This window comes from Aythya ferina (genome assembly GCF_964211825.1).
Source record: "Aythya ferina genome assembly, chromosome: 3".
Taxonomy (NCBI): domain Eukaryota; kingdom Metazoa; phylum Chordata; class Aves; order Anseriformes; family Anatidae; genus Aythya; species Aythya ferina.
Genome location: NC_140298.1, coordinates 16,125,699 through 16,139,902, shown reverse-complemented (window position 1 = coordinate 16,139,902; position 14,204 = coordinate 16,125,699). Strand labels below are relative to the sequence as shown.

Below are 14,204 nucleotides of genomic sequence, written 5' to 3'. Positions count from 1 at the left end.
CACAATATTGATGCTAAAACAATCTGAAATAAATAAAAAAAAATATCTTGCAGAAATAGCTACCTTCTAATAATTTATTTTCAGAATAGTAAACAACAGAAATAGTTACAGCTCATCCAGGTAGGTTCCATTAAATGCATGATTCTCAATTTCCTGAATCCCATTTTTATTTAGCCATCTGCAACAGAGAAATAAAAAATGTTCTTATACATGTTCACAATTTATATGTATGTAATTAAAATCAGTGAAAAGGATCTCAAACAAGTAAAATTTTTAAATAAATGCTTAAATTATGATATTTCTATGAATCCCAGCTGATAAGCTCCCAATAGTTACAGGAAGGATTTAGATACAGGTATGAACAGGGAAGATCAGCATTACCATAAGAGATGACAGCTACAGTAAGTTTCTGAAACATAAGTAGAACTGATTAAGACACTGGTGCTGCTCTGCTGCCCTGGAAAGCCTCCAGTGAATCTAACAAAGCTGGTCCAGGTTAATCCCAGAATGGGTGAGACCAGAACCTTTCTGGTGCTGTTGGTGCCATCTACAAGATGTTTTTTTTCAAGATGCTTTTGAAATAGCTTAACCTTTGCCTATTATTACAAAAAAAAAAAAAAAAAAAAAAAAAAAAATCAAACCAAAACAAAAACCAACCAAACAAATAACAAAACACAAAAACAAAAACAAATCAAAACAAACTAACAAAAAAAAAAAAAAAAAAAAAAATCAAAACCCAAACCAAAACAACAACAACAACAACAAAAAAAACAAGACCCAGGAAGTAAAAAAGGATGAGGCTAGTAACAAACTGCCTGGTTCTTCCTGCACCTGCTGTCTCTTCAAATTATATTGCCTTCCTGCTCCCCATCTCCCCAGGATCCTTCTCCTGAGAGAAGACACAGGTAGTGAACTGGGGGGGCTTTCTGCCAAGTTTTTACTGAAGTGCATTAAGTAATTAATGTTTAATGTCTTTCCATCTCTTCCCTTCACGGTTCTGAAAATTTACACTTGAGTTAGTTATATTTATCATCTTTACAGTGCAATCTTTCATCTTGTTGCTTTGTAACTCATGCTCTTTCCAACAGGGCATGACAAGCTTGATAGGTGGCAAAACTGGCATGATTTAATAAAACTATCAGCAAACATGGATGTAGGGTTTCTAATTCACACTGAAAACTGAGCATGCAAGTGACCCACTTATCTGAGGTCTGAGGTGGTGAGCTCAGGTCATCATGAAAATCAGTTATGGGTCTGGTTTACTCTTTTGACCATGGATTACTCTTTTGACCATGGAAGGCAGATGTGCATAATTCCAGTGTCTGTCAGGTCAGATCAAGAAAACTGTCACTGTCCCCTTCGCTTGCATACACTATTAGACATGACTGAGCAGGCACACAGGAGAGACATGTCCCTGCTTATAGCATTTAAAACATTTATTACATTACATTGGTCTTACCCATTCATAGCTGCCAAGCTGATATAGATGCATTTAATCACTGGATTAGCTCTTACTGTTTTCTCTCACTGAATATTATGCTAATACAATGAGATACTAAGGACATAAAATCTGAATTACTGTTGCCATGCAGTGTGGACTCCTGTCACCTGGTAAATTGCATTCAAGCAGTAAAAAGAGAAAACAAAATTTTAACTAAATCCCAAGGTTTCATTGTAGTTCTTTCTGCATTGTTACCTGGACAAGCTTCTATTGAGACAAATTCTCTCCTCACTTCAACCAGCATTCTTACTGACTCCCCTGAATAAACTGGAAGTCTTATGATAGCAACAAGTGACAATAGAGGCACAGATCCAGAGCTTGGACATATGGGCTTTTACTCACAAGTCCCTGGCTAGATCAGTATATTTAAAACCCACTTAAAATTCACCTGCTCTGTATTGACCCCTGCATAGAGTAAGCTTAGATGTAATCCAAATTACTGGCTTGAACATGCTGGGAGCCTGCTACAGTAAACCTAGTAAAACTGGCTCTCCCCACACTGTGGAGGTTCATTGGGTCCTGGGTGTTTGGAATGCTTGAGTGGTATAGGGATGTCAAATCCCACTAAAATCCGGCATGTATATCTCACCCCATAGTAGTATTATGGAAATAAATAAGGTATGTGTTATGTAGTAGTCTGACAAAAACAAGTCTTATGTAGTTAGCAAATACTATTATCAGAGGAGAAAAATAAGTACATTTGGTGTATTGTTACTTGAATATGTTTGAGTTAACTGAATGCATATCTCAGCTGTGTGTGTGTTTGTGTCTGTCTGTTTAAAGACTTCAGGGAACTTGACATACAGATTGTGGACAACTGATAGGGAAAAAGGAGAAGTAACAGTCAAGTGACTTTTTACTGTCCTCTCTTCAAGTATTGGTGGCCTGACTGTGTCCCACCAAAATCAATGCGAACCAAATCAATCAGTTCTTGCTTGCCTGTTTTGGTATGAGAGGTAAATGGCACACACACTGGGAAATTTTTCCACTCTGGCTAGGCAAAATTAAGGCAGCTTGTTATTAAGCACACAATGCATTTTGATATACTAACAGAAAGGATCAAAGAAGCTAAGTAGTTTATTAAAAAACATGACCGTTCAAATCAAACAAAAAGTCATCTAACCACACAGCATGAAACTGCATAGTGAACTGGCCTGTATCAATGCATTAACTCTGTATACAAATATACCATATTTCCAAAACATCTACATATATTTTGCCTGAGTAATAAACTTATTTGAATGATGTGTCTGACTGTAAATATTTATGTCACACCATCCTTTTGAACACAATTTGTACCACATGAGTTGTTGTTGTAGGTGGAATACATTTAACCTTGGCACCAGTAATTATGAAATTCATTCTACACTGTGGTTCTAAAATTAGGGCCAGAATTAGAATACAACAAAAACCACAAAAGCATTCATTTTTCATGACAGTAAAGCAGAATACAGAGATTTTGGAGGTAGAGGAGAAGTCTAAAACTTATAATTGAATTTGGAAGCTGATAGAAAAGAGACCATCCTCTCAACCCATTTCTGAAGAAGGAACAAGCTAGAAAGAAGAAGAATGGGTTTGTTATGTCTTACTCACAGAATCACACTTTCAGAACTCAGGCCCATGAATGAATTTCTTTCAATTGTACGTATATTGATATTGTCTTGAATATCTCTGAAAAATAAAATACAATATAAACTACACCTTTTTGCATGTCTGTAAGCCTCTCAATATGCAAAGATATTTCAAACATGGTATTTTTTCTTATATTCAGTCTGAGGAACTGTTTTATGCAAAGGCTGATGACTTGAGTTTTTAAGAGAGCAAACCTTTCTGACAGAAAAAGGTAAAGGCAAAGCATTTCTATATTCTTGTTCTCCACATCCCCATACCTGCCTCCCAGAATGGTTTAAGCCATTAGAATGCATAGAACCTTGGTCTCATAACCCTAATGTGGATGGAATAGTTCCTCCAGAAAATACACTATTCAGAAAATGCAAGTTGAGTGGTTGGGAGGCCACCACTTCTCTGAGCCTCCCAAACAGAAGATGGAAAAGCTATTAGCCTTTTTGGCCTGATTCAGCAGGGTACCTAAATGAATATAGTTCCATGAATAGTTTCCCTCCTAATGTCAATGTGTTTGATTATAAGCTTTTGTATGTGCTTAAGAACTTCAGACATGGGACCCCTGTCAGTTCAGTTTGTTGAAGTGACAAGTATGCATTTCAGTCTTTCAGCAGTTTTGACTGATGCACAAAAAGAACGGCAGATATACATTCTGTTGCTTGCTCAAAATAGACCTCAAAGAAGTTAAACAGTATTACTCATAATTTAGACTGGGGATATGGTTGTTTTCATGCTGTTTCTGTTGGAAAGCATGGAACAAAATGAATTATCTGCAAAGCTTGAAGTTAAAAGCCATTCCAAAATTATCTTGCACTGACAGTTATTTAACCACAACTGTGTTACCATTCACAACACTGCATTAGCTGACACTTCCACACTTCTGCACGTTGAGATCAGCAGAGGTAGGAATAGGGAGGGAGTGCAGCAGCCATAGAAGCAAAAGTTTCCTACTGCTATGGGGAAACAATGAGGCCCTTATAAACCTCAATAACCCATCAAGATCTATCTTTGAGATTTAAATATTGGCACAACTGATGCCAGCAAGAATCTTCTTATTGACCTCAGTGGGGTTTGAACTAAGGTCTCCTTCAGGTCTTAAGCAATGTCAAGGCCTAGTTATTCTTACAGAAAGTAAGGAATTTCACCTGAAGAAAATATCTCTTTCTCAGCAGAACATGGTAATTCAAGTCTAGTTAAGACTGATGATAAAGGTATGCGGGAGGAAGTTTCTGTAGCTCCACACCTATTGTATTTGCTTGATGGTTTCAAGGAGCCCTGAAGGGCAGTTCTCAAAATTACAAGTGTATTACAGAAATGTATTTTGTATATTATATGGATATATAATATTCAAGTGTCTCCCTGTATGCTTTCTATGCATTTTTATTTATATTGATGGCTCTTACTAAGACAATTGCATGATTCATGTTTCTGCAGATTTTAATCTTCTAATCAGGGACTTGAAGATTCAAAACTTGTCCTATGCACCAGTAATATATCTTGTTCAAAAGAAGAGAATAAATATTTGCCCATTTCTCAGGTTTTCTGCATTCAGTTATACTCAGAACTGATGGGAAAATTTATGTCAAGATATTTTTCCATCAAAAACCTCGAATTTTGATATATACATTTTTTTTCCAGAAAAAAAGTGTGTTGGCACTGGAAATTTTCTTAGAAAAATATAATTTATTCCCTGGACAGTTTTATTACCAGTGAAAAAAAAATGAGCACGGTAGAGTTATTTTTCCTTGTTTTTTGTTTTCTTTGTTGTGGCCATCTGTCTACTGAAAATGGCACCAAGATCAGCAACTCCTTCTATGCAGGCTAGAGAATTGTCACCAGATGCCAACAAATTTCCACTTCCACCAGCCTGGCTTGAATTTCAACCACTGAAACAGAACTCAGGGGACTACTACTCCCCTGAGACATCTGGCTGTGCATTTATAATGTAGTTAATGGAAGAGTAGTCAGTAGACTGCAAGCTACAATGCTTGATAGAAAGGAGAACTAGAGAATACTGAGACCTTTTAGGCGACATTAACATCAATGCCTACAAAATTGCAACCCAAAATGCTATCATGAAGCTAATAGGCAAGCATAAGGGCAATCACATCTTGAAAGATTTTGTTAGAACAGCAAAATGTTCAAAAGGAGCTTTTAAAAGCATTACAACTTACAGTAAAACTTTCTGGAAGGAGTGCACCTTCTGGACAACAGGTAAAAATCTAAGGCCAGTATTTGATATCAACCTAAAGAAGAGAGGAGAAATTACAATTATTAATTCTGTCCCAAGAATGAAGCAATAACTAAAAAAGAAGAAAGTAGATTGTACTTAAAATGTAAGCCACAAGAAGTAGGCTTTCACCACATACCCAGCATCTACCCACAAGAATCTTGATATTGTAATGTAAAAAGGTTTTTGTCAAAAGTGCAAGTTGAGTTCTCCCCCACTGCAGTCAAGGGAGAAAACATATCTGGGATAATTACATTTTCTCCTGATGATCTCAGGATATCTTCAGTGTTAATTCCCACACCTTATTCTAAGAAATCAACCACACTGACATAGGATAATTATTTTCAGAGAATCATAGAATCATTAAGGTTGAAAAAGACCTTCAAGACCATCTAGCCCAACCATACCACTACCACCATTGTCACCCAATAAACCATGTCACTAAGCACCACGTCCAACAATTTTCATAGTAGCTCTTCAAATAAAAAAAATACAAATTCACTTACCACAATTTTAATCTTCTTATCTAAATGATGATACATTAATTCAATTGGAAATATTATTATTTCATGAAAGTGAGAGAAAGTTAGGACACTGTTCCCAAGCACTGTTGATAGCAAGAAACCGAATACATTGGAACATTTCAGCAGTTTGCTTGATGGGAAATGGTCTTGATTCTCGGCATTTAACCACCTTCCTCCATACTGGGCACTGCTGGCTTCTGTTTTGCTGTTCACATCTGTGAAACACTGTCCCAGAAATGCTGACTCTGAAGGACAATCCTGTGCCCACAGCCAGGGAGGAAAAGGAGCCACAGCTATTGATAGAGCTGCACCATGTCCAGTTAAGCAATTTTTGTTGTCCAGAACAGTAGTAAGTGTAGGACAGGAGCAACAAACGATATTGCCATGCAGAAAGAGAAGGTTGTTGGCTGTTTGATGGCTGGAAGGAGGGTGGAGTGCCTGGCTGGGGAAGTGCAGTAGGAAAGAAGAGCTGGAGTTTGTCCCAGCCACCAAAATGTCTCATTACCATGCTTATGCTACCAAAGAAAGAAAATACGGGTTCTTGAAAGGGTAATTATCTCTTTGTATTTTTACTGTGTGAGATGTAGAGAATATCTTACTGAACATATTGGTTCTTTAAGGTGTAGTATAATGGAAGTATATGTAGTATATGGAAGGTATTTTTTATCTTGGCACTTAAATAGAACAATATCCTTCCATTACTGGATGCGATTTTTTTGGGGCAGATTCATTCTTGAATGGTGTTAGATGGTGATGAAAAGCACTGCTTGAGACTGGAAAAAAGTAAAGGCATTCATTTGATGTTTATTATGAACCTAGACCATTTCAGAACAGTTGCAGACTTTCAAGTTTTATGAACTGAACTGAAACCAAACAGCCAACTGTGACAACCAAATCCATAAGGACCAAAAAGGTCCATAAATAGTCATTCACTTGTAGGAATACTCATCTGAGCTTTCTGAGGCAGTATTTGGATATTCTCAGAGGTTCATATTGAAAAGCCAACTGGTTATCTTCCTCATAACAAAAAGCATTGCATTATATGTAGGAAAAAATTAAAGAAGTGTAGTGAATATTCATGAAGCCAATTTGGAAATGATGAAATGTCATTGACTGTTTCATCCCAGGAGTCAGAGTGGTCTGACATTACGTTAGCTTAAAAATCACAGCTGTCATGTGTGACCAAGAAAGCTCTACAAAAATGCCTTTGAAAAACTATTGCATGTAGTTAAATAGAAAGCAGGATTAATGAAACAGGTGGATTTCATAAGCCTGTTATTATTTAAAGTACTTCTGCACTTATACTTTGTGAAAGGAATTAGCAAAAAAAATAAAAAAAATATTAGAAGCAATAGAAGAAGAACCTTCAAATCCCCCCTTATAGTATTTTAAAGTACACTCTTTAAATCATTGGAGAAGTAGAGGGTTTTATTTGAAAGGTGCCTTTACTTTTAAATGAGTCATACGCTAAAAATTCATGCAATTAATTTTAAGAGCCACTTGTTAAATACAAATTACAGCACGCATTTGCTTTAATAGGTAAATGAAGAAGCAAACTGCTTCCAAATATTGTGTGGTTATTGCAGAACCAAGAAGACATGAAAAGCTTTCCTTTCTACTTTACTTTCCTAAGGAAAGCTCGATCCTCTTGTTCTGGTAATGAAGGATGATGGTACTCTACTATATGCTGTTCAAGCACTACTCCCAGTGGCAACTTAATCCAAACTCAAAATGCGATACTGGTTAGGAGGGGTTTTGCCTTATATATGTGAATAAACACATTCAAGGCCTTGCGTGACGCAATACTACTGATCTTTCAAGTAATCCAAAATTGCTCAGGGTTCAGTTTACACTGGTGATTTGACATCACATGAGTGAGCAGCATGAGATGAAGAGAAAAGCATCTTCAACAAATAGTTACATATTGAAGTAAATCTAAGGGTATGAGGTACTGATTGCACAGAGGCACAGAACAGTGATTAGGAATAGGAGAGGATGTTCTTTTAATTAATTGCAGAAAAAGAACTGAAAAAATACTTAGCTAGAGTGCGGCCTAGATCTCTCTTCTCTTTTTATTCAGCCAACAAATCTCCAGAGGCCTTTAAGTGGATAATCTTGTTAGAATGTAGATAATCCAATTTTCTGAATATCTTTCTTGAAGGACAGTTTTGTCAATATGTTTACCATATAATGTATACATCCTTAGTAGCCTTGCTTTAAACAAGTGTCCTCTTTAATCTGTGCTTTAACTAAGTTCCCCCTTGCCACATATAAACAGCTCAGTAAGAACCTGTTTTTCAAATGGCTGATGGCTGCTTTCCAAAGCTTTAATTATCTTTCTGAAAAGGCTTACTGGAGTCAGCATTTAAGAAAACATTGCACCAAGAGCACCAGAGAACAAAAATTTTTCAGTAACTAATTCCTGGAAGATTCTGGCTGCTTATTTCCAGATAGAGCAAATTTCCAGGCCTTTTTAATACCAAGTTGGTAGGAGTTATTCTGACAAAACCTGGACCATAGTTTACTCCATCAATTTATTGAGGATGTTGGCTAAATTGCAAATGCAAGGTAGGCTGAGTTAAATAGAGCATCACTCGGGAAGTATTATTTATGTGCCCCTTAATCACACTAGTGACTTTGTACTGCACTCCAGCAAGAAAGTCCTCTGACTCATGTGAACTGGCCTTGCAGGCTATGCTGAGTCTATAATCCATGGCACTCACTGCTGGGCAAGGTCTTTAAACATGAGGCTCCCATACAAAAGGATGGAATGGATCATCTCTTCTGATTGAAAATCCCATTCTATGAGAAGGGTCATCAGTTTGTGGACAATTGCAGACAATGTGGATATCTCTATTAAGCATGACTAGCTGCATCTGCAATAAATACAGACTGGATTTAAGAAGCATGCCAGGCATACATGTGTCAGGCTCTCCATGAGATAAGGACAGGCATGTACAAGCATCTGCGAGTCTTTGGGGCTGGGCTGTTCTCTCCATAATGAAAAATATTTTAGAGATAAAAAACATTTTCATGGCCTACCTTTCCCTTCCCACCAACAATCTAGCTGTATGCCCTTAAAATTGATCTGAAAAAAAGTGTCACATTTAAACCTTTCTATTTTAAGATGAGATTGCTTAATACAGAACATCCATGCATGCACTGTAAAAACAACCAAAGGACATAGAACTAATTTTGGAAAGAAAATAGGTTTGAAAAGCCATCACTGCATTATTAAACAGACAATGCCACAGCTCTCCCTAATGAGAGCCAGACAAATAATCTTGTACCCATGAAAAGGTCAACAAGTTACCATTTCGAAACAGTCTGTCTCTTTGGCACATATCCAAGAAGACCAATTAACCATCCTCTTCATATCCTCTTCTAAAAGACTGGCAGGAAAGTTTAGGTTGCATTTTTCTAGAAGGCTTAGGAAATTTCAGCATTGGATTTTAGAAGTATTTTTCTTGCCATAGTATTTTGGCCATACTAGTAATGATGATGCAGGAGACAAAGGGAGTAGGGTGAGTGGAAAATGTATTTGTACTCAAGTTGACACAGATAAAAGCATATTCATGTTCAACTGCTAGTGGCTATAACGAGCCCGTAAAGCTGATGAGAGGGCTGACAATGTTAGCCAGAGCTTCTTGCCTGCCAATAAATAAGATCTAGTGGCTATATGACTATTTTTGAAGCAGCACAGATAAAGTCTTGGAAGCAACAGTTGCAAAGGTCATTAAACTGATGGACTATGGTGCCTAGCCTCCATCTCATGCATTAACACTGACTAATTTTTCTCAAATCTTTTTTTTTTTTTTAAATTTTCCTTCTGAAAATGTCTAGTAAATACATACACACACACACACATATATATTTTTTTCCTGCAAGATTTTCTGAACCGCATTTTAACAGTTCTGTTATAACCATGGCACTGTCATAAAGAATCAGACAGACTACATGTCTCATACACTGCCAGCCTGCCTCTGAGGCTGGAAACTTAAGGAAGAATCACAACAAGCTCAAAGCAATGTGCACATACAAGAGCACCCTGCTTTTCTGTGCTGGTTGCAGGTGGGTCTCACTAAACTTCTTTATTCTAAGATTCAGGGGTGCCTGTGTCAGCTATTCTGCTTTGTGGGACAGACCAGGAAGGATTACAGAGGTCTTACAGCAAGGTCTACAGCAGAAGATTGGGCCAAGGACCTCTCCAAGTACATGACTTCCTCTCCAGCTCTCTTGCCTCACTGTGGTCTATTTGGAAAATTGGTGTGGACCCCAGCTGGAGATGCCCCTGGGGGACCAGGGCATCTGAGGGTAAGCCAATTTACCAGCAGGTATCTGCTCTACTAATTCAGACACATCTGCCCTTTTTAAGTGGGGAACATAGCTCAGAAACTGCTGAAAAGCTATCTCAATTAAAGTGTTTTAACCATATTCCTGTGATGTTAACTGATGTCACTTCACCAAAGCAAAAGGTGCAGCTACCTCAAACCTTGTCATTAATATGAAAGACACATTCAGTAGTTCAGACTTTAGAAGCAATGATGTCTGCATCTTTTGTATTATTCACAGTCTTGCAAGAGTCTTTTTTTGCCTCCTAAAATAAAATAAAATAAAAACATACAGTGGAAGAAATATGAATCCATTAGTGTATTAAACACCAAAGATGGATTTTTTCTATTTAAATTAGAGAAAAGTTTTGGAATGAAAATGAACTTGAATTAAATGGCCATGGATTAAATCTGAAGAAATTTTCTAGTCACCAAATCATTGTGTTTCTGGAAAAGCTTTCTATGAAAAACAGAGAAAGGAGGGACCAGTGGAAAACATCAGTAATGCCAATAAACTACCTAATTAATGGGATACAAGGAATGGAGTCAGTAGGAAATGGGATACATTGTATAGCGCTAAATAAACCTTATCTCTTAAAGTCCAAATCTTAAATCTTGAATCTTGAAGTTCAAATTCAAGCCAGTGTCTCTTGCCATTTCTGAGCCCAGAATCTGCCAGACACCAGTGATTTTCAGAGACTCGAAACACTCATGCTTATTGGACCACTGACCTGATTTTATCCCATCTTTAAGAAGCAGCTAACCAGACAATTAAGCACTTATTTACTCAAAAGTAGATATTGTGATCAGCAAAGCTTCTTATGTGAGCAAGGAAAAGAAGGTTGGGTATATGTGCTCAGCAGGATGGACATATGAAAGTCCAGATAATATCCTGTTTGGTATATATGCTGTTCAGCAAAGAGCACTGTAGGAGCCTATTTAAGCTACAGCCATTAAAAACAATTACCGCTAAATGGAGTTAATTGGACTTCATTTGGGTTTTAATACATAGCAGAGGAGATGTCATTAGTCATGTTAAGGTCACATGCTAAAAGCTGTGAAAATATTTTGGGTAGTAGTTTATTTTAAGGATGGCTTAAATTATCACTGAATTGTGATGGCAACCCCATGAGAGCAGATGTGGCAACCACAGTTGTGCAAACTGCATTCTTGATGAAGCTGACTAATAAAATAAAGTTATCGCATACACCAGTACATTTGCATTCTAAGGTTTTAATCATCTCGCATCCAGTGTTAGTGAAAATCATTGCTATAGCACTGTCATTGCTAAAGAAAAGAGAATTTGAATGCTTAAGACCATGTGTATGAAGTTTAACAGAAGACAGAGCCATAGCAAACAGAGATGAGAGATTTTTTATCCTAAAGTTTGCAGGAGGAATTTCCACCTAGACCTGTTTTCATTGCCATGAAAAAAATTCCCACATCCTTCTCTCATCACTCAGTTTCCACTTGTTACTTAGAAAAGCTCAAATATTTAGTGTGTGGAGATCATTGGAGAATCTCCATAGATTCTTCATAGACATTATTACCTTCAGCTTTTCTGAGGACCACGTACAGGCTTGTGTATGAAAATGTGGATTGACAATACACAACTTAGTGTGTGGGGTGGGGAAGCGAAGACATGGCATTACCTTGTCATCATCAAATTGCTTAGCACAGGTTGGATGGAAAGACATCTGTATCATTTAAAATGATTATAGTACTTTCAAAAAGCAAAAAAAATCTTACAAATATCTAAGGCTTGGAAGGTGCTGGAAGGCATCTTGATCAATGTACACGAGGTTGTTGGCCTTCTCAATTCTTCTGCAAAGAGAAAGTGAAACATCAGAAGAAATACATCAATATATTGATCTTAAACTGTCTGTGCTTGCATCCTAAAATATGTGTGGTTGCCCCAGGATGTAGTGGTACTGTACAATACTGTGACAGATTATTATTTTATATATATATATATATATTTTTTTTTTTTTTTTTTGGAGAGCAGATCTACTTCCAAATAGCAGCCTACCACAGACTGGCAGACCCCACTGCTTTCTGATATCAGCAGTGGTTTGAGGATAGGTTTCAGACTGACCAGGGAAAGAATGAGTGTTAGATAAGAACATGGGAAAGACAGAGGGAGATTTCCAATGTTCTTGTATTACTATGGATTCTTCAGAGTTTACCTGAACCAAACTGCAAAACCTTGATACTTGCCTATAATGCATCTTTATAATTGTATTCTTTGAATTTAGATTGCTCATTACTTACATTTCATGTAGTTTGGGAAGGTTGGAAAACACATTTGCTTCTATGACCTCCAAGGCATCATTCTGTGAGATCTCTCTGAAAAATAATTAAAAAGTCAAGATATTTCAAGCAATGCTTTCAGCCAAAGGGTGAAAGCAGAGAATGGACAAGAGAAAAACTCACATGGAACTTCTTCCTAGATTACAGATCAGTTTTAAAAATCAGGTGACATCAGATAACAAAACAGACCTCAGAAATGCCTATGAGCTGCCACCAAAGGCAAACAATGACAGTCCAGAACAATACATCTTCTGAGGCTGAAGCCTGTTTCTAAAAAAGCAGTCTTGCACCTCCTTCTGTCACCACAACCTGTGTGTATTGAAAGGCACCACCACTGGCTACTGGATCTCTGACATCACTAATTACCGATGGAGACTTAATGAAAGCTTTTAACCCAGTGCAGAAAATAGGGCATGAAAGGTGATTGAAATGGAGAAAACAGCTATGAAGTTCCCAAGAAATATGACACAGCCTCAGCAAGTAAGACATGCTGCTATATTGACCCGATGTAAACTTCAGAGATTAAAATTAAGTCACCAACAGACACATCCTTATTGACAGAAGCTGGAGACCACAGATGTTAAGAACTCTTCCATACCCTGGAGAAAACCCTATTTAATCTTTTATATATATGATTAATGCCCACTTGCAGCCACAGAACTGCAGAATAAAAATGGCTAGTTTTCTGTTATCAACACACCAGAATACATCTCTTGCTAGTCCAGAGGACATATATCATTGCTTCCTTAATCTATGGGATGGCAAAGAGATAGCTCAGGCTTTAATATAATTCAGAGTTCAAGAATTCTCCTGGTAACTAAGGGGGGAATTATTGCAGTGCAACCCATACTGATTCCTTCCCTTATGCTGACAATGACCAGGAAAGTTGGGGTGAAGATGACTATGCCAAAAGATTCAACATGACCATTTTTGTAAATGTTGCAAAAATGCTATTTCCCGGGCTGGGATCAGTAAATAGTAAATATAATAATGTAGATATAACTCGGTGATAGTGTGATGGTCTATTGGATTTTTCTGGTAATATAACTTTGCACATTTTTGGAATTAAACCTTGAATAAATAGTCAGATTGTAAAGTGGCTATCACTTGCTCCTGGATAACTTGTTCTTTTGAAATTGTGATAGCTGCAAATAGATTCAAATAGGTCTGAGGTACAATAATGGATTGTGTTACAATCGATTCAATGCACAGTCAACAGTCAAAAAAATGCCAATATTATTACAAGTAATATAAAAATTATTCCACTACCTTTAAGTAACAACTGGAGTATACCTGACAAATTACCCACCCATTTAAGACAACAAAAGCCTTGCAAAAGAAGATAAATTGTTCATCTGACCTTTTCTGCTTTAAAAAACACTTCAGTGGTTTGGTAAATTTTAGTTTAATAACTCTGTATACTCAAGGCTTTGAGAGAAGAAATCCAGCTCTCTGCTCTGGTAACTAGAGAATAAGCAAATAAAAGTAGATGAGGACTGACCAATAGGCTACTGGTAGGGGAGCGATTTGTAGTCACACCTTGATGATCCAACCTTTTAGGTTGGATCTTAGGAAGAACTTCTTTACTGAAAGGGTTGTTAGACATTGGAACAGGCTGCCCAGGGAAGTGGTGGAGTCACCATCCCTGGAAGTCTTTACAAGACGTTTAGATGTAGAGCTTAGGG

At 37.2% G+C, this 14,204-nt stretch overlaps 1 protein-coding gene across 3 annotated transcripts in view; it reads right to left on the bottom strand.

Moving 5' to 3' along the window:
- FSHR (follicle stimulating hormone receptor) overlaps positions 1-14,204 on the bottom strand; it is a 203,899-nt gene that overhangs the window by 14,077 nt on the left and 175,618 nt on the right. For all 3 annotated transcript variants that reach the window (XM_084513092.1, XM_084513090.1, XM_084513091.1), the window contains exons 3-7: positions 12,481-12,555; positions 11,959-12,033; positions 5,299-5,370; positions 3,095-3,172; positions 110-178 (exon numbers count right to left, since the gene is read on the bottom strand). In XM_084513092.1, the coding sequence (XP_084369218.1) occupies positions 110-178; positions 3,095-3,172; positions 5,299-5,370; positions 11,959-12,033; positions 12,481-12,555 (369 nt within the window). The remainder of the gene's footprint in view (positions 1-109; positions 179-3,094; positions 3,173-5,298; positions 5,371-11,958; positions 12,034-12,480; positions 12,556-14,204) is intronic.